The 22,569-nt window shown below is 43.9% G+C and overlaps 2 protein-coding genes across 4 annotated transcripts in view; one reads left to right on the plus strand and one right to left on the minus strand.

The window, feature by feature from the left end:
- The window catches only part of LOC121567973 (reticulon-4 receptor-like 1), a 212,147-nt gene extending 205,655 nt beyond the window's left edge, over nucleotides 1-6,492 (minus strand). Inside the window, exon 1 of the mRNA XM_041878401.2 lies at nucleotides 5,500-6,492. Within this exon, the coding sequence (XP_041734335.1) occupies nucleotides 5,500-5,512 (13 nt within the window). The 5' untranslated portion in view covers nucleotides 5,513-6,492. The remainder of the gene's footprint in view (nucleotides 1-5,499) is intronic.
- A 2,259-nt stretch (nucleotides 6,493-8,751) lies between these two features.
- The window catches only part of LOC121567974 (2-(3-amino-3-carboxypropyl)histidine synthase subunit 1), a 101,159-nt gene continuing 87,341 nt past the window's right edge, over nucleotides 8,752-22,569 (plus strand). For all 3 annotated transcript variants that reach the window (XM_041878402.2, XM_041878403.2, XM_041878404.2), the window contains exons 1-3: nucleotides 8,752-8,833; nucleotides 9,497-9,646; nucleotides 17,772-17,835. In XM_041878402.2, coding sequence (XP_041734336.2) covers nucleotides 8,770-8,833; nucleotides 9,497-9,646; nucleotides 17,772-17,835 — 278 coding nt within the window. In that variant the 5' untranslated portion in view covers nucleotides 8,752-8,769. The remainder of the gene's footprint in view (nucleotides 8,834-9,496; nucleotides 9,647-17,771; nucleotides 17,836-22,569) is intronic.

Here is a 22,569-nt window from a genome sequence, read left to right on the forward strand (position 1 = left end):
AACCCATACACTCCTCTCTACCCAACCCTAAATCCCCACACTCCTCTCTACCCAGCCCTAAACTCCTACACTCCTATCTACCCAGCCCTAAACCCCTACACTCCTATCTACCCAGCACTAAACCCACAGCACGCCTCATAACAAGCCCTAAACCCACAGCACGCCTCATACCTATCCCTAAACCCACAACACGCCTCATACCCAGCCCACAGCATGCCTCATACCTAGCCCTAAACCCACAGCACACCTCATACCTAGCCCTAAACCCACAGCACGCCTCATACCTAGCCCTTAACCCACAGCACGCCTCATACCTAGCCCTAAACCCACAGCACACCTCATACCCAGCCCTAAACCCACCTTACACCTCATACCCAGCCCTAAACCCACAGTACACTGCATACCTAGCCCACAATCCACAACCACAGGAATACTTTGCATCACAATAAGTCGTAGTGCAATCATGACAGCATGTTAGGAGATTATTATGTTCTATTCAAATGGCCTCTTTAAATATAAGTCACAGAACAACTTCCCTCATTTGGCCTGGCTGTCTGAATGTTCTCCACACATAAAGTAACAGATGGGTATTTAGAGTCAGATACTGTGCTGTGTAAATCCATGGTGATATCAAATCACTGCTCTCAGGAGGCTTTGCCTCAGGGTACTGTCTATGTGATTTCAGCTCTGGCCAGACTGCTGTTTGTCCTTTAGTGACAACGACAGATTTAAATTCCCCCTGACTGTGAGTCTAGACCTCTGCTGAAGGTATCTAGAATGGTGACTGGTGACGTCTAGGAGATGATATTATCTCTCTAGACAGGGACACATCTCTGGGTGAAAGACCATCTCTGACAGACAGATAGTCATGGAGGGCCTCTTTATGCTTGAGAGGTTGATAGTTGGTTATTTGATCAGCTTGTCTCCCTAGTGCTGCTGAGAGCTGACTGACTGGGAGCTGTAAGGCTGACCTAGGTTCCCTAGGACCCACACACTGAGCCCTGGGAGTAGGCAGGACAGGGCTGGAGACTGAGAGCTGACTGACTGGGAGCTGTAAGGCTGAGCTGGGTTCCCTAGGACCCACACACTGAGCCCTGGGAGTAGGCAGGACAGGGCTGGAGACTGAGAGCTGACTGACTGGGAGCTGTAAGGCTGAGCTGGGTTCCCTAGGACCCACACACTGAGCCCTGGGAGTAGGCAGGGCAGGGCTGGAGACTGAGAGCTGACTGACTGGGAGTAGGCAGGGCAGGGCTGGAGACTGAGAGCTGACTGACTGGGAGTAGGCAGGGCAGGGCTGGAGACTGAGAGCTGACTGACTGGGGCCACAGGTGTTTTCCTTACTCCTTTACATTGTGTTCCACTGGGATCATTATTGGCAAATCCTCTCTGTTGTCCCCTCCACCATGCACTGCCTCTATTGGAAAACAACAGGGCCAACTCAATAGGCAATGTGCTACTACTCTGGCACATAATTAGAGATGATTTACAGAGCGTGATTACTCAATGCTACTAAATTTGATTGCTCAAACAATTATCTCTGTATTTTCTGTGGTGATGGAGCTGAATGATGAAGGAAGCGTTGGGCTCCGGTCATTTAGATGCTGTATTTGAGAGCGAGAAATATCACAATTTTCCAATAATTAGCATTCATTCAACACCGGAGTACAGTTAGGCTGCGCAAGCTGAAATCTTGCTAGATCTGCAATGGTTTGTACTCTCAAAAGTACATTCATTACAGTATCTGAGCCTGAGCAGTGCTTTATGTTGATGTAGACACATTTCCCAATTAGATATTTTGGAACAACCTTGTCAATCTGAATCTGAATGTCTTCTTTATGCAAAGGATGAACACAAATGAAAAGTACAAACTAACATGACTGGGGAAACCTGTGGGTATTGGGCATACAGAATGTCAATGGGCAAGTGTGTGTGTGTGTGTGTGTGTGTGCGCGTGCCTGTGCATGAGTGCCCGCGTGTGCGAGCACGTGTGTGTGTGTGTGTGCACGTGCGTGTACTTGTCTGTGTGGAAGTGGGTGAGATCGTGAACGTGTAGAGACAGGAAAGTCTCAAAATGGCCAAGGAAAGCCTGTATCCAGACCCCCTATAAGCCTGAGTGACATGCACCAGCAATTATAGCACATCACAGCAGGGTATATACAGTGAACATCTCACCTCCCTCTAACTATCGCAGCACTACTCTGACACATCTTCCCAGTGTCTGTTCCATGTATGACTGGGTATAGAGAGAGAGAGAGAGAGAGAGAGAGAGAGAGAGAGAGAGAGAGAGAGAGAGAGAGAGAGAGAGAGAGAGAGAGAGAGAGAGAGAGAGAGAGAGAGAGAGAGAGAGAGAGAGAGAGAGAGAGAGAGAGAGAGAGAGAGAGAGAGAGAGAGAGAGAGAGAGAGAGAGAGAGAGAGGCACCCAGAGAAAGTTATTTTGTGTAGAGGTGCTGACTAACAGCAAATAAACTGTAAGCTATAAAAATAAATAAAGAGAATCGCACACTCTATATACAAACTCCCAGTAATTTATTGTGTAAGACACCAACATTTCGAACACAGTGATGCCGAAACGTTGGTGTTTTACCCAATAAATTACTGGGAATTTATATATATAGAGTGTGCGACTCTCTTTATTTATTTTTATAACCTGCATAGTAATCAGAACACACCAGCTGCGACACTGCAACTCAGGGAAGCAGGGAAGGGTAACAGACCACTAGCACTGACCAAGAGGGCCACACACACAGGGACAGAAACCAAAAACAGGGAAAGCAAACTCAGACACACATGCTGTTCACACACAGATAGGACTGGCATGGCACACCTGCATCACTTTGCATACATAGATAGCGTACTGCACGTCTAGACAGAGAACATTTCCACATAATGTCGGCTTATTGACCAGACTTACTTTGGATTCCATACAACATTAACAAAACTCAGATCAGGTTGATAGGCTTACTACTCTAGTGCAGCTACATACAAATCATCCATTGGGTGACAAAACATATGTAATGCCTATACCCATGACGCCCTGTTCAGCTCCAGTCCATTACTTGGTAGTCTCACGTGGCCATCCTTTCAAATCTTGTCTCGTTGACTCAACTATTTGAACAGAATGTGAGAAGCCAGGGTTTCCGAGGCTAATCACATGGTAATAATTCCACAGCTAGTCACGACTTCTCTCGTCAACCTGAGGAGTGCTTCTGCTGTCATCGTGTCACGCTACACTCTCAGTAACTCACTTTGAATGGGAAATGTGTCACACACCAAATGTCAGGCCGGATGCATCAGCCAGACTCCCCACAACGTGTTGTTCCAGGCATATACTGTATGTCTAACTCACCAAAGAACTTCTGAATTGTTCCTGCCAAAGCTGACTGATGCCTCATCGACAGTCTATTCTGATTGGAGGGATTTTTTTTTGGCATACTGAGTTTCTGTGTGTGAAATCTATATTTTTTTCCATTCCATTTTCGACATCTTTCTTTCATGACACATCACCTCCCAAACACAATATCTCAAAAGGAGAACTAGTTTAAATGACTTCAAAAGCAAGAAAGCACATTCAAGAGTACCAACACAACTTTCAAATTAACCATTTGAATTGTCGTTACATTTTATTGCAAATGTGTTAATACATTTGCAATAAAATAATTGTATGTTCTTGGCCAAACGACACATTTTTTTCCAGCTATCCAGACTATCTTGGTCATGCTTGTACAGTATTTATGCCATGCATGTTATGTGAAGTGTTCTCAGTGTGGGTTGTAAAGTGTACCACAGTAATAGCCATCCAATGACCATGAGCAGCATTTACATGACCATGAAAACTGCAGCTGGTAGACAGTATGCAGAGTGGCCTGGTGTTCAGTCATACATTATGCACTAAAACGCTCTATTCTAACTCACTCAGGATTAAACTACATAAAGTTCTCCTGTTGCAGGAGAACTTTCCTGCAATGCAGGAAATGTAAAACTTGTCGTGTATTTGAGGTTTAAAAAGGCTTCTGAAGTTTGTAATTTCCATTTCAGACTTGATTTTCCCTTACGAAAAATGGATCAACCCCTACAAAAATGTCCATTAATTATAATCCACGTTTCCTTTGCTGCAGGATTATTTTCCTGTAGAAAACTGGCTCAAATTAAGATCCTACATCTGTAACCTTCTGTTTTAAGTGGATGGGGTACTCCATCTCCAGACTCAACAGTGAGTTCCTAGCTAACCTGATTCTAAGAGTCTGTTCATTTCACATAATGATAATGGTCAGGGACCTTGAAGCACAGACAGTTAGTTACTGGCTATGTGAGTTCATCATAGATATGTCACATCTCCAACCCTGGATCAATAATCATTCTGACGATGACCATCAGGGAGAGCTACACTAGTGCTGCATGCATTAAAGGAGTTGAGAAAAATGCACAGGCAGTCCCACATAGTTGAAAGCCAAACAGTGGCCTTTTATTGATGCTGGGCGAAATGAGAGGAACCATTTTGTCAGAAGTATAATGAAGAAAGATTTTAGAAATTGTCTTTCTTCAATTACATAATCTTCATATTGAAACAATCAAAGGAGTCAAATGATCATTAGAGCAAAACATCAGAAAGATCACATTAAAACCAGCAGACCAATTACAATGGTATTACTAGGGCATTAACATTGCTTTGTCCATTGCTACTCAGGGTCAAATAATGACTGTTCTTCAGCAACAAATTCAATGAGAATATGGAAATCGTGTGTGTGTGCGTGTGTGTGTGTGTGTGTGTGTGTGTGTGTGTGTGTGTGTGTGTGTGGATTGACATGGGGATAGACGGAGTTAAATTTGTGTTCATGTGTGGTTCAGGTCGTGATATTGTCAGCATAAATCAATGTTTGAATTCTATGTAAACGTCAATCACTGTATAAAGTCAGGAGTAACTGTCAATGTAAGAGGAAAATATTTTATTCTGGTTATTGACCACCCAAAAATACCCTTCATAAAGTCTTATGCCATGCCTGTTTTGTCCGTATCACCTAGCCAACCCTAGATCAATGCCCAATAATGCTATAATCAGAGCGCACATAATGCTTATCCGAGAGACAGACTGGACACAACTCATAAACTGCAGTGCGGCATCAGCCGTTAATATCAAATATAGTATTCGTGGTAGGCCTATGTCTGAATATTCCGTTCCCGCCAGCCTCGCGCACACAGGGTTTAATGTTGTGCAAATCTGGAAACCATGTCATCGTCGCAATAAATTGCCACGTTCTCGCTCATTACCTGCAAGAATCATTAGCCTACCATGCTGGTGTACTGTATCATCATAACATATTTTTCATCACCCATAGCAGCATGCATGATAACATAACACCTTGCAGTCAACTAAGCATTTGCGCACTATTCATTGGTAAATTAGTGATACATTTACTGAACAAGCACAAGGTGTTGTTGGCATAATAATAACTAATTGCTGCCCGTCGGATTGATCATGATAAAAAGTTAAAGCACACTTACCACCTTTGAACATGGTGGAAGATTTATGTCGTCCTCTGTCTTTTGAGAATCATATATTCTTGTATTCCAGACTAAACGTGCGCTCTCTAGTTTCGAAGTTATAAAAATAAAAGTTGTCAATGTTTCTTTGTTTTATGATGAGTCTAATGTAGCTCCTCCTGTCGCGGTTGCCGTCCAGCCAAAACATTCAGTTGTGATGTATAAAATAGTCAATGAACGTCAGTCTCCTCTCATCGGGTTGAGTAGGCTAGTCAATGGGACGGACCTTTTCAAGCAGTATTGGGAAAACACGCAAGGGTAACGTTACGCGTTGCGAAGAAATGCATTGAAAATATCATTTCAAAAGCAAAATAACCCTGGTGTTCGGCTTGTGAGAGGCACCTTACAGCTCGTTTCATTCGTTGATAACCATAATTTTTACACTGACTTCAAATGAACGCAAAACAGCTATCACCATTTTCTGGGCAAAACGACTGTGCTCACAGCCTGTCCCCAAATAGAGAGTTAATCATTTTAAAAGGGCAATCTAAATTCGTTCTCGAACGAAGTCGGATGGATCATATCATATTCGTTCAAATCTTTCATTAACATAAATTATTTAGATTCACATTTAGTCTCTGATGTCGGATTAGGCGCCGGGTCCTCAAATCCTCATTAAAAACGTGGATTTTGATGCGTTTCGTTCCGTATAAATCCTTCCAATAATATATTCCCGCGCTTTCCCGTAGTGTTTGGGAGCTGCTGTAAAATTCGTGCCTTTCTCCGGTCTTATCTGTAAAGATCTTTCAATTTACGCCTCTTCCTCAGAGAATGTAGACTTTCGCCATCCTGCGTTTAAGGTAGACTAAAGAAAGTAGAGCTGTGGGTCCGCTCTGCCTCATCATTGCACCCTCTCGGTCCGTCTCTGAGTAGGCTCGTTCCGTTTTCTCCGGTGTTTGCTGGCAAAGTCTGAATGTTCAGCCCTCCACTTGAAGGGAAAATATATCAATGATCTTATTATCACCTACATTCCAATTTCGTGTTTAGAGTGCAATATTATTAACACAAATTAACAGTGCCAAATAAAACACACAATAACTTATGTATCTCAATTTAATATCTTGTTTTCTTCACATATGTTAGCCTAATCATCAAGATCCTTCATTTTCTGCAGGCTCTGAGAGATGCTGGAATTTGGTTTAGAAATGTGGTCGGTACCATTACAAGCGGTACCAATACACATGACCATGACCCCCTCTCTCTCTCTCTCTCTCTCTCTCTCTCTCTCTCTCTCTCTCTTTCAGGGAAACATTTGTAGCTTATGTTTTTATGTTTTGATAAGAGCACAGTGTAGGCCTACTTACCCTTTAATGGTGATGGTTGTTTATCTGTCATCCAATAGGCCCAGAGCACACTAGTTCTAAATCAGATAGGGACTGATTGGTGGTTACTGAAAACATTATGAATTGATGGGGATAATTTCTCACCTATACAAGTAATGTATAAGGAAGGATATACTAGCCCACTATTCTTCTTCTCATATTTGAAGAAAATAAATGGTATTATTGATATTTCTTACTAATAGCCAAGGTGTAATACTGTAGAAGGCCTAGTCAAGATTTCATTAGAATTTACATTTGAAGATCTCAGGCTTCAAGGTTCCAAAATCAGAGCTAATACAATTAGATTAGGGGTAATGGTTTCACAGGGCTTGGGAGGATGTGCATGGCAATCAATGAAAATCAACAACCCACATAACAAGTATATAGACCTAAACCTAATGTAAATTAAGTTACCTAAACATTTAAATTGAATGTTTTTCCTGGTAGAGAGCACAATAAGACTATACAATTAGAATGATCCTTCTATGGTACAGATGGCCAGCTGATAGATGTTGGAGGCTGGAGGCCAGCACAGTACTGTATGTGTTGTGTTACTGTGCTGCTGGTGCCCTGTGCCATATAGTGACTGTAGTTCTCCCAGGAGGAGAGACTTTCACAGCTAATTAGTCTCAATGATTACTGTTGATATGGTAAGAGGACTCATAACAATGGTTGCAGATAGAAGATAACACTGTATCCAGGATCATGAGTCTTTCCACTGGCCACACACTGGTTGAATCAACATTGTTCAATGAAATTACGTTGAACCAACATGGAATAGATGTTGAATTGACGTCTGTACCCAGTGGGTTGTGACCCTACTTACAATTACAACTGTGCAACACAATTAATGGAAGACTTCAATAGCATGGAAGAATAATATAATAATAATATGCCATTTAGCAGACGCTTTTATCCAAAGCGACTTACAGTCATGCGTGCATACATTTTTGTGTATGGGTGGTCCCGGGGATCGAACCCACTACCTTGGCGTTACAAGCGCCGTGCTCTACCAGCTGAGCTACAGAGGACCACTACAGAAAATGCAGGAGTTGACAGCAAGCAGTCTTCCATTGTCGTAAAAATTTAATTTCAAGAAAGGTAGCTTGCTGTAGGCCTATTTTACATACTAAATTATATGTAGGCCTACAGGGAAGCATACACTTGAGACAACAACACTGTAAGAAATAAATAAGCAGCAGGAAACATGGGAAATGTTGTTGCTAAATAAGGCAGTGTAATTTTCACTGCAGCTATCTCAATCCTCTCAATTCTTGTAGGCGTGATATTTTGTCAGTCATTTCTGTCCCTTTCCTGTCTCATAGATAGCCAGATTCTCACTGAACAGCAATGGCACAGACAGGAGGTGAAAATTACTGGGATCTATTCATACAGATGTAGGATCTTAATTTGATGCTGAGAATGTTCTTACAAAGCACGAAATGCAAACTTGTAGTGTATTTTTGTTTCAAATGAGCTTCTAAAGTTAGTAATTTCCACTTTGAAATTTCAGTCATGATTTGCCCAAACGAAAAATGTATCAACCCATACACAAATGTCCATTCATTATAATCCACATAATAATTAACATTTTCTGTTGCTGCAGGATTATTTTCCTGCTGTAGCAAACTGGCTCAAATTAAGATTCTACATCTGTAACTTGTGATGAAGCTAGAGAAGAGAACAGTAGGCCTACAAAAGTTTGATTTGATAATGTTGCTAAGAATTAAGGTTACTGTTGATGAAATAAAAATCATATATTTTCTATTCCATTCTGAACAAATGCGACATTTTCTATCAATTCGTGTCAATAGAAATTCAGAACCACGGACATCGATTGTTCCGCCTGCGACGATGCCTTCTGCGTTAGATTACTGCTGCCTTTCTGGCTCCCACATGCACCGAAAACATGGCGGCGCCCACGGTCGCAGCGCAAGTCGTAGCGCAAGTCGTTCCAGCCAAAAAACCAACCGGTAAATATGAATCTCTGTTATATTAATGCTATCAAACGACAAATAACCAAGTTCGTGGTGTATGGGACAAGTCTAATAAATTGACACCATGAATAAAGAATTATGACGCAGATACAGCTAGCGACCAGCTAATGCTAATAACAAGGAAAGCTGAATCAAATGGGTTGAAAGAGGGAATAGCTAGCTAGCTAACTTACTTGATACTTATCTACATGAAAGAAATATATGAAAATGATAGGACATGTTTTTAAAAATGTTAAGGTCCAGGATCTAACTTTTATCATCTGCTCAGAAAACTTGGGTGACCAAATAAATTCGGCCCGCCAGTTGGGGAACCCTGCTTTACAGTAGGTTGCTCTTAGTTATGCTGTAATATACTACAACAACATTGTATTAAAGTGTTGTTATAGTGACTGGATTATAATTGTATATGGAGTTGTGGTTTTTGTAATTAGACCTATACAAGATGAATAGGGTCTGTGGAATTTCAAAGCAATTACTAAAACAATATGTAACAACTCATATAAAAGAGCAACTTAATGTAAGGTATTACCAATAATCATATCAGACTATGCCCCTACACCGTATTTTATCTGAAGCCTCCTGTCTTGTCTGTATTTGTCAAATATATCCCACAGTAAAATTATTTGATTTTTCCCCAAGTACGAGCACCACGGCGGGTGGCCAATCAAATTCCTGATGAAATCCTGCAAGACCCAGAGTTACAGGAGGCTATCCTCGCTTTGCCATCAAATTACAACTTTGAGATCCACAAGACAGTCTGGCGGGTGAGACAGGCCACGTCTAAGAGAGGTAAGCTCAGAATAGGCCTATTCATTACATTTCTACTATCTATAAGGCTTGGATGATACACTCTATTAGGCTTGGATAATATATTTCTTACACTATTGCCTTACTGGAAAAGACTAAGGTGTGTCTATCAGTTCCTGGCAAATGTATGGCTAAGGATAACCGTAAACCTGGAGAACCTCAGCTAGGTAGAGTTGCTATATAGAAAGTTAAATTGCTATCTGAATACTCGGATATGCTTTATCATGCAGTTTTATGTCTATTTATGATCAGACACCATTAATGAACGAGATATCCAATTTGAATTTTTTTTTAGGTTATAGTATTTTCCTGAAAGGTTTCCCGAAGGTTATTGTTCTGGTAATATCTGTGTGTGGTTTTTACCAGGGAGGCCTAGCTCTTAACATAGGAGTACCATGTTCAAATACTGTCTGTCAACGTTATTGTCAGCAGTTGCCTCACAGCAAGAGGACGTCAAAATAAACTATGAACCTCAGGACATTCACTAGAGCAGCGTTTCCCAAACTCGGTCCTGGGCCCCCCCGGGTGCACTTTTAGGTTTTTGCCTGAGCACTACACAGCTGATTCAAATAACCAACTGATCATCAAGCTTTGATTATTTGAATCAGCTGTGTAGTACTAGGGAAAAAACCAAAACGTGCACACAGGTGGGGCCCCAGGACCGAGTTTGGGAAACCCTGTGCTAGACTAGAGTATTATTGTCCATGATCAAACACAGCCACTGTAAAACTGTGAGTCATGTCTCAAACTGAGGGGTTATTGGGTTGTGATGGTGAGGGGTTATTGGGTTGTGATGGTGATGTGAGGGGTTACTGGGTTGTGATGGTGACGTGAGGGGTTATTTGTTTGTGATGTGAGGGGTTACTGGGTCGTGATGGTAATGGGGGGGTTATTTGGTTGTGCTGGTGATGAAAGGGGTTATTGGGTTGTGATGGTGATGAGGGGTGAGGGGATATTAGGTTGTGATGGTGATGAGAGGGGTTATTGGGTTGTGATGGTGATGAGAGGGATGAGAGGTTATTGGGTTGTGGCCCAACAGGAAATGATGCGGCTTGTCGCTCTTCAGGAGCAGGGCGTGTCCCTTGTTGTCCCCCTGGTCGGGGCCGTAGTAGCTGAAGAGTCTCTCCAGAAGAGTGTCCTCAGAGCCCCCTGGCTGCACAGCCTCCTCCTCCACCACTGTGGCTTGTGAGTCACTCCCTGTCACTCTGATACAATATCTTATAGCAGACCCAAGTCCCTGCATTCCCACTGCACAGTGCATTCACACATACAGTTGACAGTGATGGCACTGATACTCTTGTCTAACAATTAAACCTAGAGAGCTAGAATGGAGGGAAAGAGGGAACAATGAAGAAAATAGCAGCAGGTAGCTTAGTGGTTAAGAGCGTTGTGCCAATAACCGAAAGGTCGCTGGTTCTAATCCCCGAGCCGACTAGGTGAAAAATCTGTCTGTGCCCTTGAGCAAGGCACTTAACCATAATTGCTCCTGTAAGTCGCTCTGGATAAGAGCGTCTGCTAAATGACTAAAAATGTCAATATCAGTATGGTGTGAAACATGCTAACTTAATTAAAGACACGTAGGAGTAATCCACCCAATGTTGCCAAAAATCTAAACTCCCGTATCCACCCGGGTGTTACTGAAAGAGCCATGCCAAAACGCTGATCTCCTGTTGATGTAAATGACAGCCAACAACAAGCGTTTCATACTGTAAGCTAAGTAACAGGTGGTGGTGTGCAGGGAGAATGGGGTGGTCTTTGACTGGTCCCCATAGTTGGGATGAGATGAGCTTTGGTGTGACTCAGTCTGCCTGTCTCTCCAACTACGTCCCAAATGGCACCCTATTCCCTATACAGTGCACTACTTTTGACCAGAGCCCTTTAGGTACTATTGAGGATAGGGTGGCATTTAGGATATAACCCATGTCTCTGTTGTGTGATGGTTTCATTAGAGAGCTTCCTCTCTCTCTAGGCTCGCAGAACCAAAAATCACCTTATCATCTCTTTTGCACTCTACCCCTCTCTCTCCCCTCCATCTCCTTCTGAGTCCATCTGTTTCTAACTGGGCTTTGAACCCCTTCCACTCAGCCTCTCTTGCTCATTCTCAGTTGAATTGGCCTCTTTGTTTTGGTCTTTTCACTTCCAGTTGGAATGGAATGGAATGAAATGAAGCAAGCAAACACCATTGTTTTTACTGCCCAGCCTTGATTGTTGAGTGTAAACAGAAGCAACAGCTAAGTGAGCATACATTTGGTTCTGGAGAGTTACCATAGCTCCTTAGAAACGTCAGATATTTCAGATTTGACTGTGATAATTTCAGACAATTTTCATGGTATCTCAAGAACCTGCGCTATTCTTTCTGAAAATGAACAGAATGTACAGATAGATTATTTTTAAGGCTCAAAATGGAATCATCAGAATGCTTCTATTCTTCTTTGCACCAAATGTAGAACATTTTGAAGTGGTGCAGGAGCAATTTCATGTTGGGCGGCAGGTAGCCTATTGGTTAGAGCGTTGGGCCACTAACCGAAAGGCTGCTATTTGGAATCCCCAAGCAGACAAGTTGAAAAATCTGTTGATGTACCCTTGAGCAAGGCACTTAACCCTAATTGCTCCAGGTTCGCTGTTGATAATGACTGACCCTGGCCGTGACCCCACTCTCTGAAGTTGTCTCGGGGAGTTGGGATATGCAAAAAACACATTTCCAATGAAATAGGACAAATATAAGCAGCATCCAAATTATTATTACATCCATTATTGTTAAATAATAAAGCAATAGTTTAACTGATCACATTCTTTATCATACCTCAAGTTGTCTCTGTTGTCCTTGTTTTTCCTTTGCTGAATTTTTTCTCACGACAGTTGTTCAGCCTTGCACACTGAATTGTACCTGTGAAAGTGGAAGGCAGGAAACAGGCAGGGCAAAGTGAACGGAGAGGCAAAAACAACCTTGTGTGTCTGGAGGAATCATGAAAATGTTTCCCTCAGGGCTGCCAAACTAACACAGAATAGTTTGTCTCTCAGAAGAGACACAACAGCATCGCAAATAATCAAAAAGGTTAGCAGTAGCACTCGCAGATGCGCATGATTTCCCTCTGGTCTTCTCGTTTAACGCCTCTGAATTCTTTCGATGTTACATCTACAGAAGTTTACAGATGTTTTTTCGAGAATGTTTTAGAAGGAAAGTGAAGTCTTGTTTTCTGCAGCAGCACAAATCTGAGTGCTGACTGTGTGGCCCACAATATAGTGTAACCCTAACGACTACGTGGAATAAGTACAGACTGAACTGAACAGTCCACACTGTTATAGAATGCTAAAACTATTCTAGACAAAAGTCAAATCTGAAACAGTACAAATCTCAGTGCTGGGGCCCGGCTAGACAGGATTGGGGACTTGGAAGAGAACTAGGTTTTTTAGTTCCTCAGCTGACCTTTTTCTCCATTCACACACTAAAACTCCTTGCTACACCAACTCTCTGTGGACACCTCCCAGACAGAAACACCCCTTTCTGCCAGCCAGTGCAGCCGCAAGTGCAGAACGCCTCTCGAGCTAAAAGTACAGAGCCATTTTATTTCCTCCTGCACGTGCAAGATGTTCCTCCTTAAGAAACATGACAGCAGACCGTGCACTGGCTGTCAGGCCGACACTCAAACCAATCACAGACTATCATAATTTCTGCGCATGTTGGTACGTATGTCCGTGAGAGGGTGAATGACAAACACGCAAGCATTCTTGGCATTTGATTTGTGTTAATGCTCCTGTGACATTCATGACATTTCAGCTCACATGTGTACACACACACAAATTATTCTAAACCCTTGTGCAGAGCCTGTGCAGAGGCTTTAGCACTGAGAGCAGATGGAGAGAGAGCTCTTGGCTTCTGTCAGCTAGGGCTGTGGTGAGGCTTAGAAACCTTTCTCGGTTAATAAACTTGCCCTTTCCCAGGTAATGACCTGTCTCTGTCTGACTACATGGTGCACAATGATCCCTTAACCTTTCATTAGAACGATACACACTCCTCTCCTCCTTCCCTCTCTCCTCCATCCATCACACTTCAGAGACATCCTTTCTTTTTGTCAGCCTCCTTTTTATTTTTCCTAAGCCATTTTTTATTGTTCAGTCCTGTTTATCTTTGCTGTAGGAAACCACTGCAGTATGTGAACATAGGCCTAATTAAATATTTATCAACACTGCTCTCTGTGTCCATTCACTGTAGCTACATTGATTGGTTTAGCAAGGTGATGTGTGACAGGGTCTGTCTGACAGTGAAACATTATCAACACTCTCTTCCTGCTGTATCTAAGGTTGATTTAAACACACCCTCCAGTCAGTCCCGCCAGACACTCCATGAGTCCCAGTGTCTGCTAGAGCCAGCCCACTGATCTTAGCACGCACTGTAAATGGAGAGTGTGTTACAGTACCTTTGATGCAGGAAAACATTTTAAAGTGTTCCTTCAATTACTGAAAATGACATCAAATCAAAAGGGATTTGTGAAACAGAGGACAGTGGACGAACGACTTGTACACAAATATGAAATATCACACTGTGATATAATCCCATTTGCGTAAAGAAAGGCTAAATATTCATTCATGCTGAGCACTTTACATAAGTATGCATAGCACAATATGTAACCACGCCAACATAAGGACATCAGTCTGTTACCAAGACAACAGCTCTGGATAACCAATTTGCGCAAGGATGAGGCAAGGGCTTGATGTGAGGAGAAAACCCCTCTTTGTTATTCAAAATGGATCTGTTCCAATGTGAAATTAATATGACATCAATTGAAAACTTAAAGGATTGTGATGTGTTGTACATTTGCCAACATTGCAGAACCTGCAACACCTGTATGCACTTTGCCAGGGATGGATGAACTAGCCTACTAGCCTAGTTTTGAGTGAATCTATGTTGTACATAACCCCTGTTTTGTAAGTTTTGCCTACTACTGTTGACTGTGGCTACAGTATTTGTAATATATGACAGAAAATAATCATGTTTTGTTAGAAATGTAGGTCACTTAGGCCTCCCGAGTGGTGCAGCGGTCTAAGACACTGCATCGCAGTGTTGCGGCGTCACTACAGCCTGGTGTTCGATCCCAGGCTGTGTCATTACCGGCCGTGACCGGGAGTCCCATAGGGCGGTGCACAATTGGCCCAGCGTCGTCCGGGTTATGGGAGGGTTTGGCCGGGGGGTTTTACTTGGCTCATAACGCTCTAGCGACTCCTTGTGGTGGGCCGTGCGCCTGCAGGCTGACTTCGGTTGGTAGTTGAACGATGTTTCCTCCGACACATTGGTGCGGCTGGCTTCCAGGTTAAGCGAGCGGGTGTTAAGAAGCGCTGTTTGGCGGGTCATGTTTCGGAGGACGCATGACTCGACCATCTCCTCTCCTGAGCACGTTGGGGAGTTGCAGCGATGAGACAAGAACGTAATCACGAAATTGAAAAATAATTAACAATTATATGTTGGTCACTGTATAGCGCTGTCTGTGTTTGAAATATGGGTTTAATTGTGGTCCGCCACAGAAGTTGTTTGTCTGACCAGTTTTCTGTACGTTTTCCCAAGGAGTTATGCCATTTCTCAGTCGCAGATATTACCCCACCCCTCCTCCTCTTCCTCTGACTTTAAGAGTAGCTGTTTCTCCATGTCCTATAGCCTAGATCTCTATATCAGCAATATTTGTGTTATGTCTGATACGTCATCATGTTTATTTGATGTTTACAACCTAAATCTTGCACATTCTCAACAATAAAAGGAAATTGGGTAAGAAACTGCTATAGGCTACATTTTGAGAGAGCATGCCTTTTTTTATAGTATTTATTTCTCTGTAAAGTTGTTGCCATCATTTAAAGAGGTGTGATATTGTGCGTCTCAACCCTGGCAATGAGTCAACCTCCTGATGAAATAATTTTCCATTGATTTGTCTTAACTGGTGTCACACTCGGATAAGGTCCTACCGGAAACACACGCTGCTCTCAGCCCTTCACATCAGCAGCAGGACCAATCGTTCCTTTGTGTGATTGCTTGATTCCCATTTCACAGCGATTTGATCAATTTCTTCATGCTATCTTAATGCCGCATGAGAAGAAGCACAAAGTTTCCTGATCCTTAGTTGTCTGCATGGTGAGAGGGATATTTGTGTGTGTGACTGTGACTCATAAAGCTGTTGGCTGTCATTGAGAGAGACAGGTGGAGAAAAGGTGACTAATGGATTGGTAGGGGAAAAGGGAAGTGTGAAGACAGAGCAGAGCTGATACACTTCCATTTCCTGTAGTGCATCACTCAGTAAGATAAGACAACAGTAATGCAATGGTTGAGAGAAAATTACCTTGAAATGTCAGCTTCCTTCTGTCTCAGTGAAGCACTCTGAAGTAATAACATAAGCAACAATATACAGTGGGGAGAACAAGTATTTGATACACTGCCGATCCTACTTACAAAGCATGTAGAGGTCTGTAATTTTTATCATAGGTACACTTCAACTGTGAGAGACGGAATCTCAAAAATCCAGAAAATCACATTGTATGATTTTTAAGTAATTAATTTGCATTTTATTGCATGACATAAGTATTTGATCACCTACCAACCAGTAAGAATTCCAGCTCTCACAGACCTGTTAGTTTTTCTTTAAGAAGCCCTCCTGTTCTCCACTCATTACCTGTATTAACTGCACGTGTTTGAACTCGTTACCTGTATAAAAGACACATGTCCACACACTCAATCAAACAGACTCCAACCTCTCCACAATGGCCAAGACCAGAGAGCTGTGTAAGGACATCAGGGATAAAATTGTAGACCTGCACAAGGCTGGGATGGGCTACAGGACAATAGGCAAGCAGCTTGGTGAGGAGGCAACAACTGTTGGCGCAATTATTAGAAAATGGAAGAAGTTCAAGATGACGGTCAATCACCCTCGGTCTGGGGCTCCATGCAAGATCTCACCTCGTGGGTCATCAATGATCATTAGGAAGGTGAGGGATCAGCCCAGAACTACACGGCAGGACCTGTTCAATGACCTGAAGAGAGCTGGGACCACAGTCTCAAAGAAAACCATTAGTAACACACTACGCCGTCATGGATTCAAATCCTGCAGCGCACGCAAGGTCCCTCTGCTCAAGCCAGCGCAAGTCCAGGCCCGTCTGAAGTTTGCCAATGACCATCTGGATGATACAGAGGAGGAATGGGAGAAGGTCATGTGGTCTGATGAGACAAAAATAGAGATTTTTGGTCTAAACTCCACTCGCCGTGTTTGGAGGAAGAAGAAGGATGAGTACAACCCCAAGAACACCATCCCAACCGTGAAGCATGGAGGTGGAAACATCATTCTTTGGGGATGCTTTTCTGCAAAGGGAACAGGACGACTGCACCGTATTGAGGGGAGGATGGATGGGGCCATGTATCGCGAGATCTTGGCCAACAACAACCTTCCCTCAGTAAGAGCATTGAAGATGGGTCGTGGCTGGGTCTTCCAGCATGACAACGACCCGAAACACACAGCCAGGGCAACTAAGGAGTGGCTCTGTAAGAAGCATCTCAAGGTCCTGGAGTGGCCTAGCCAGTCTCCAGACCTGAACCCAATAGAAAATCTTTGGAGGGAGCTGAAAGTCCGTATTGCCCAGCGACAGCCCCGAAACCTGAAGGATCTGGAGAAGGTCTGTATGGAGGAGTGGGCCAAAATCCCTGCTGCAGTGTGTGCAAACCTGGTCAAGACCTACAGGAAACGTATGATCTCTGTAATTGCAAACAAAGGTTTCTGTACCAAATATTAAGTTCTGCTTTTCTGATGTATCAAATACTTATGTCATGCAATAAAATGCAAATTAATTACTTAAAAATCATACAATGTGATTTTCTGGATTTTTGTTTTAGATTCCGTCTTTCACAGTTGAAGTGTACCTATGATAAAAATGACAGACCTCTACATGCTTTGTAAGTAGGAAAACCTGCAAAATCGGCAGTGTATCAAATACTTGTTCTCCCCACTGTACATGTATATGCTGTCTAGGATGTATTAAATAATGTGGTGGTCACTCAAAGTGCAGCTGTGTGTGTAGCCTGGCTAGGTTGTTCTCTTAACCTTACCTCTGACTGTCTGGCTGTTTCTGTTCACAGTGGCCTTGCAGCTACCGGAGGGCCTGCAGATGTTTGCCTGTGTCATCGCTGACATCATTGAGAGGTAGGTACAGCATACACTCACTAACGTTTTTAATAGGTGGCAAGTGTAACTCATGCTCATTTAAAAATAAAACAGATTTTATCTATTTGTTATTACCTAAAAACATCGATGTTGTGTTAAAGTTTTGGTGGTTTTAGAATGTGCTTGAGTAAGTAAGCAGTCGCCGTCCTTGCTTAAGTTGAAGTTGAGCTCTGAAGTGTGAAGTTGAGCCGGCATGGCCACTCTCTAGTCATTAAGCCAGACAGTCTTATTATAATTCCCTGCCTGCCACAGCCAGCTCATATCTGGTCCTCAGCAGAAAAGTAGACACGATTGCGTCCGCGGATCGAGCGGCTATCAACGCTTCACTCGATCACGGTTGGAGGAGGGCACAGCCATTATTCTTGTTAATTACATCTTGTTACAGGCTGCGTAGGCCCCAATTGCACACAAACACTCCATCACACAGACACACTCGCACAAACTGATGCAGGAGCCCAAACCTTCCTACAGTTTGGAGTGCCTCTGCATCAGTGTTTTGAATATTTTGTCTTGTATACACTGAGCTTTGACCTACGCCATGCCAAAACAAGTTTTTGCAACATTGATAAATTGGTTGAAACAAAAGCAGTAATCCCAAAGAAAAACACTTCAGTGTAGACCTAAAACATGTTCTGTGTGTTTTAAGGGCTTTCTTGACTTCTGTGGTTGTTTCCTTCATCTTTTCATTTCACCCCTCTCTGCCTCTCTCTCTGCTGGGACTACTGTAAGGGTTCTCTAAAAGAAGATGGCTGCATCACTCCACATCCAAAGTGGATTCCTTTCCTAGGTTTATGTTCAATACTAATGAGGTTAGTTGATGGAAGTAAAGGATAGCGAGCTTGGGAAGGGAAGCTTCCACATGGTTTTCAGTCAGAGCCCGTATTTGATTTCAGACAGGAAACGTAGTTCTTTGTGTCCTCATATGAAGCCATGCCGGTCATACCACAGGTTTGGACCATTGAGAAACAGGAACCGCAGTGGGCTGAAAGCTTTGACTTTCTCCCTCTCTCCTTAACTTTCCTCTCTCCTCGACCCAGCCCTCCCCTTTCCGTTTAACCCCTCTCCATCGCTCCACTAGTGCCACGCCTCCCACATTCTCTCTAATCTCTCCATCACTCCCTGTATGGCCATCCCCCCCTCTCTCTCTGGCTGCGAGGGGAATGGGGATTGAGGGAGCGAGGCAGAGAGAGAGGTGGTGATAGGGGCCCTGTCTTATCAGCAGCACTGCTATCAGTAGGAGAGCTGCCGCTCTCTCCTATCTGGGCTTAAACCAACACCGTATACGCAGTGTCCATCCCAGAGTCCTCTAAACTAAAGCCACCCCATCACCTTAGCCCATCTCATCCCATTTCAACTAATGAGAGCATTTAACGGCAGATCATTGACTTCCTCACGTCCTCCTCACCTCTTCTCCTCCTCCCCCTTCTCTCCTGCATGTCTCACCCTCTCACACCATCCTCACCAGATCCTACAGATTATATAAAGAGCAGTTTCCTCTGTCATCAATTGTTGTTGTTGTTGTTTGTGGTTCTTCTCTTCTCTCTGTATAAATAAATACATCGGCAACCTCATTTGACTCCCAGGTCACAGTAGTTCACTGTGTTCTAATGATCTGGCCAAGTGTGACATGAAGGCAGGAAATCTAGGGAATGGGCATTGCCCTTGAATAGGGGATCTAGCTACAGAGGGATTGTTGGATAGTTAGTGTCCCTGTCAGTGACCTCTGTGTCCCTGGTCACCATGCTGTATCTGACCTCTACTCACCCCTCTCATTCTGTGGGGTTAGCAGAGGTTTCTGTCAGATGTGGATGTTTAGTGGCTAGTAAGGGCCCGGCTCCATCTCACCCACTGTGTGGTATGGTCGTCAGTCAGTCAGTGTTTGGTGTGGGGACTGGGGAGTGGCCAGGGCTGAGGTCCATATCAGTGTGGGGATGAAGGGGCTAAGCTGCCCCGTGGGGAAGGAGCTTGGGTGGGATGGACAGCTATAAGCACTAATGAGAGCAAGCTGTTCTGAACTATAGCCCATGCAGTCACAGTTAATACACATCAACTGTGAAGGTGAACGCACACACTCTCATGCACACACATGGACAAAAACACAGACACTAGGCAGAGACTGGCACCTGCAGTACATAGATTCAGCACAGTGCTCATTGCTCACATACAGCCAGAGAGAACGCCTACACAAGGGGACAGAGGTGTTCATAAAAGAAGCAATGTACATACATGGACACACACTGAAACAAAGACATTACTAGGCTTGTATAAGCTGCTCTCATTTTCAACAGTACACTCATATGTCTGTACACCCACGCTCAGGCCTACCTATAGAGGATTGGCTCATACTTATAATATGTGGCTATCTGTTCCACCCAGGCATCGGTAAGCATACTCTCTCCCACAGAAAAGTAGAGAGACTGCACCACGCTTCCACTGATCATTTAGAATGTCTCCCACAAGCGGGCCTGCTTCTGTTCTTTAAAGAGGCTTTGATAGGCCCACAAAGAACTTAGTAAACCTTCTAAAAGTCTGCTGTAATGGCTCCAGTTGAAGAGGCATGCTCTGACTTTACACTGTATCCTCTGCTCCCCAGTAATACAGCGACACACTGGTTGCATCCCAAATGGCACCCTATTTCCAAAATAGTGCACTACTTTTGACCAGGTCCCTAAGTAGTGCACTACTTTTGACCAGGGCCCATAGGGCTCTATGTAGGGAATAGGGTGCCATTTGGTGCAGCGCCACTCTTGATAACTGCCAAAGCCATTCAGAGACTTAAGGCATAACTCAATTTTCACAACAAGTAAACAGACAGATAAGAACACAACCGAGGAAAAAGTGATCAGAACAACAGAAAGAATCCCTAACTTGGACAGGCAGGCGGCGGGCGATGGTGCGTGTTGTCATCCCGCCATATGTTTCATTGCCTTTGATGGCACGCCAGCTGTCTTCACTGCAGCCTTGAATGATACTTTGATGAACTTCCTTTAATATTTACTGTGCTGCTCCGGGAGTGGAGCGCCAGGGCTTGTGTTGTCGCCATCCCAGTCATCTATGGCCTAGTCCTGGAGACGGGGAAGGAGAGAGAAGTAGGGAGGGAGGGAGGGAAAGAGAGAGAGGGGGAGGAAGGTCAGAGTAACATTTAATGTCCTCTGTCACCTGCTCTCTGGCACGGAAAAGATGGGCGCCTCCTCCACACAGAGAGAAATATTGGCTTGTGACATAACTAGGATCTTGTACTTGGGGGTGAAAGTACATGACATGAGAGCGTTATGCAACTGAGGGCCCTATTCCATGACTCAAACTCATATAACTGTGTTCACAGTATGAAACAAAGAGGAAGACATTTGTATTTTCGGCTTTTCAAACATAGATTTGTCAGTGTCGGCCCAGGAGAATGTTATTTATGATTGACTGGCCCTTTGTAATAAATGCAGTGGTTAGATATTCTGGCTATTTTCATGTCAGCACACCACTTAGATCAACAGCTTCACCAGTTGAATGCCATGTCAGATGAACCACAGGCAGTGATTGACCTGCCACTGTGTCCATGGCAGCAGAGTGAATGAAATGGGAGCTTAGAGCCTTATTTCTCTCTCTCTCTGTCTCAGACCTTTCTGGTCACTCTCCATCATTGCTCTGGACCCCATCCTGGGGCTTCATCAGCCAGAGCCTGATCAATTTCAGACACTTTTATTCATTTTAGTCTGCAGTAGCGTATGTGTGAGCAGCAGAAGCAGCCTCAACCCACAGCCTTCCATGGTAAATGTCAGCCCTGCCTCCATAGAGGAAGACTGGCAGGAGCCTCGCTGCCCTTGCCTCACCACTCGCCCCCCAGCCTCTCCGTTCCTCCCACAGCACAGCTGAGTAGTAGGTAGCGGGAGCCCGGGTGTGACAGTGTGTGTCCCGGCCTTCTGTCCCCACCAATTACATAAGAAGCTCACACTGGGTGTAGAGAGCAGCAGGGCCCCCATTCTGCGCTCAAAGACACACAAATACACACACAGAGAGAGAGAGCGACACAGACAGACAGACACAGTGCATCTCTCTGACTAATGAGCTCTCCTGCTTGGCAGCCCCCTCACTACCTTCCAAAACCCCAATCACATCAGTCTCAGGACCCTGAGAGGAGACATCCAGACACAACCATCCAGGCAAAACTGGACCAGGCAGCTACAGTATGCCCGGCCCACTCCCATCCCCACGACCAGACAGGTTTCCATTGCTATTTGAGGTTTAGTGAGAAGTCTTTGAGTGCTGCCTGCTGCAGGAAGTCACAGGTGGAAAAAGATCCTCCCACACCTGTGTCCCTCTATGTCCCATATCCCAGCCATCACAACCCTGGAGGACCACAACCTATAGACCACTCTGTAAGTCGCTCTGGATAAGAGCGTCTGCTAAATGACTAATTATTATATTATTATTATTATTTATTATTACTCTGTTATATTGGCCAACCTAAATCACCACTCTGACTGGAGAATGGCGGATAGCTGCTGGTTTTGTACTGGCTCTCATATAATACCTTGGCAGATAACACCTGGGAAATTGGTTGACCCGTCTTGAAAATACAATCGATGCACTCCAGAGATAAAACATCATATAGACTTTGTCGTCGTCCCTCCCGGGTCTCTGTATGTCCAGGGTTGGACAACTCCATGGGGGGTTGATGGGCTTTATAGAGAGCCCTTTCTCTCCATCACACACCCGTGC

This window comes from Coregonus clupeaformis, chromosome 6 (assembly GCF_020615455.1).
Source record: "Coregonus clupeaformis isolate EN_2021a chromosome 6, ASM2061545v1, whole genome shotgun sequence".
NCBI lineage: Eukaryota > Metazoa > Chordata > Actinopteri > Salmoniformes > Salmonidae > Coregonus > Coregonus clupeaformis.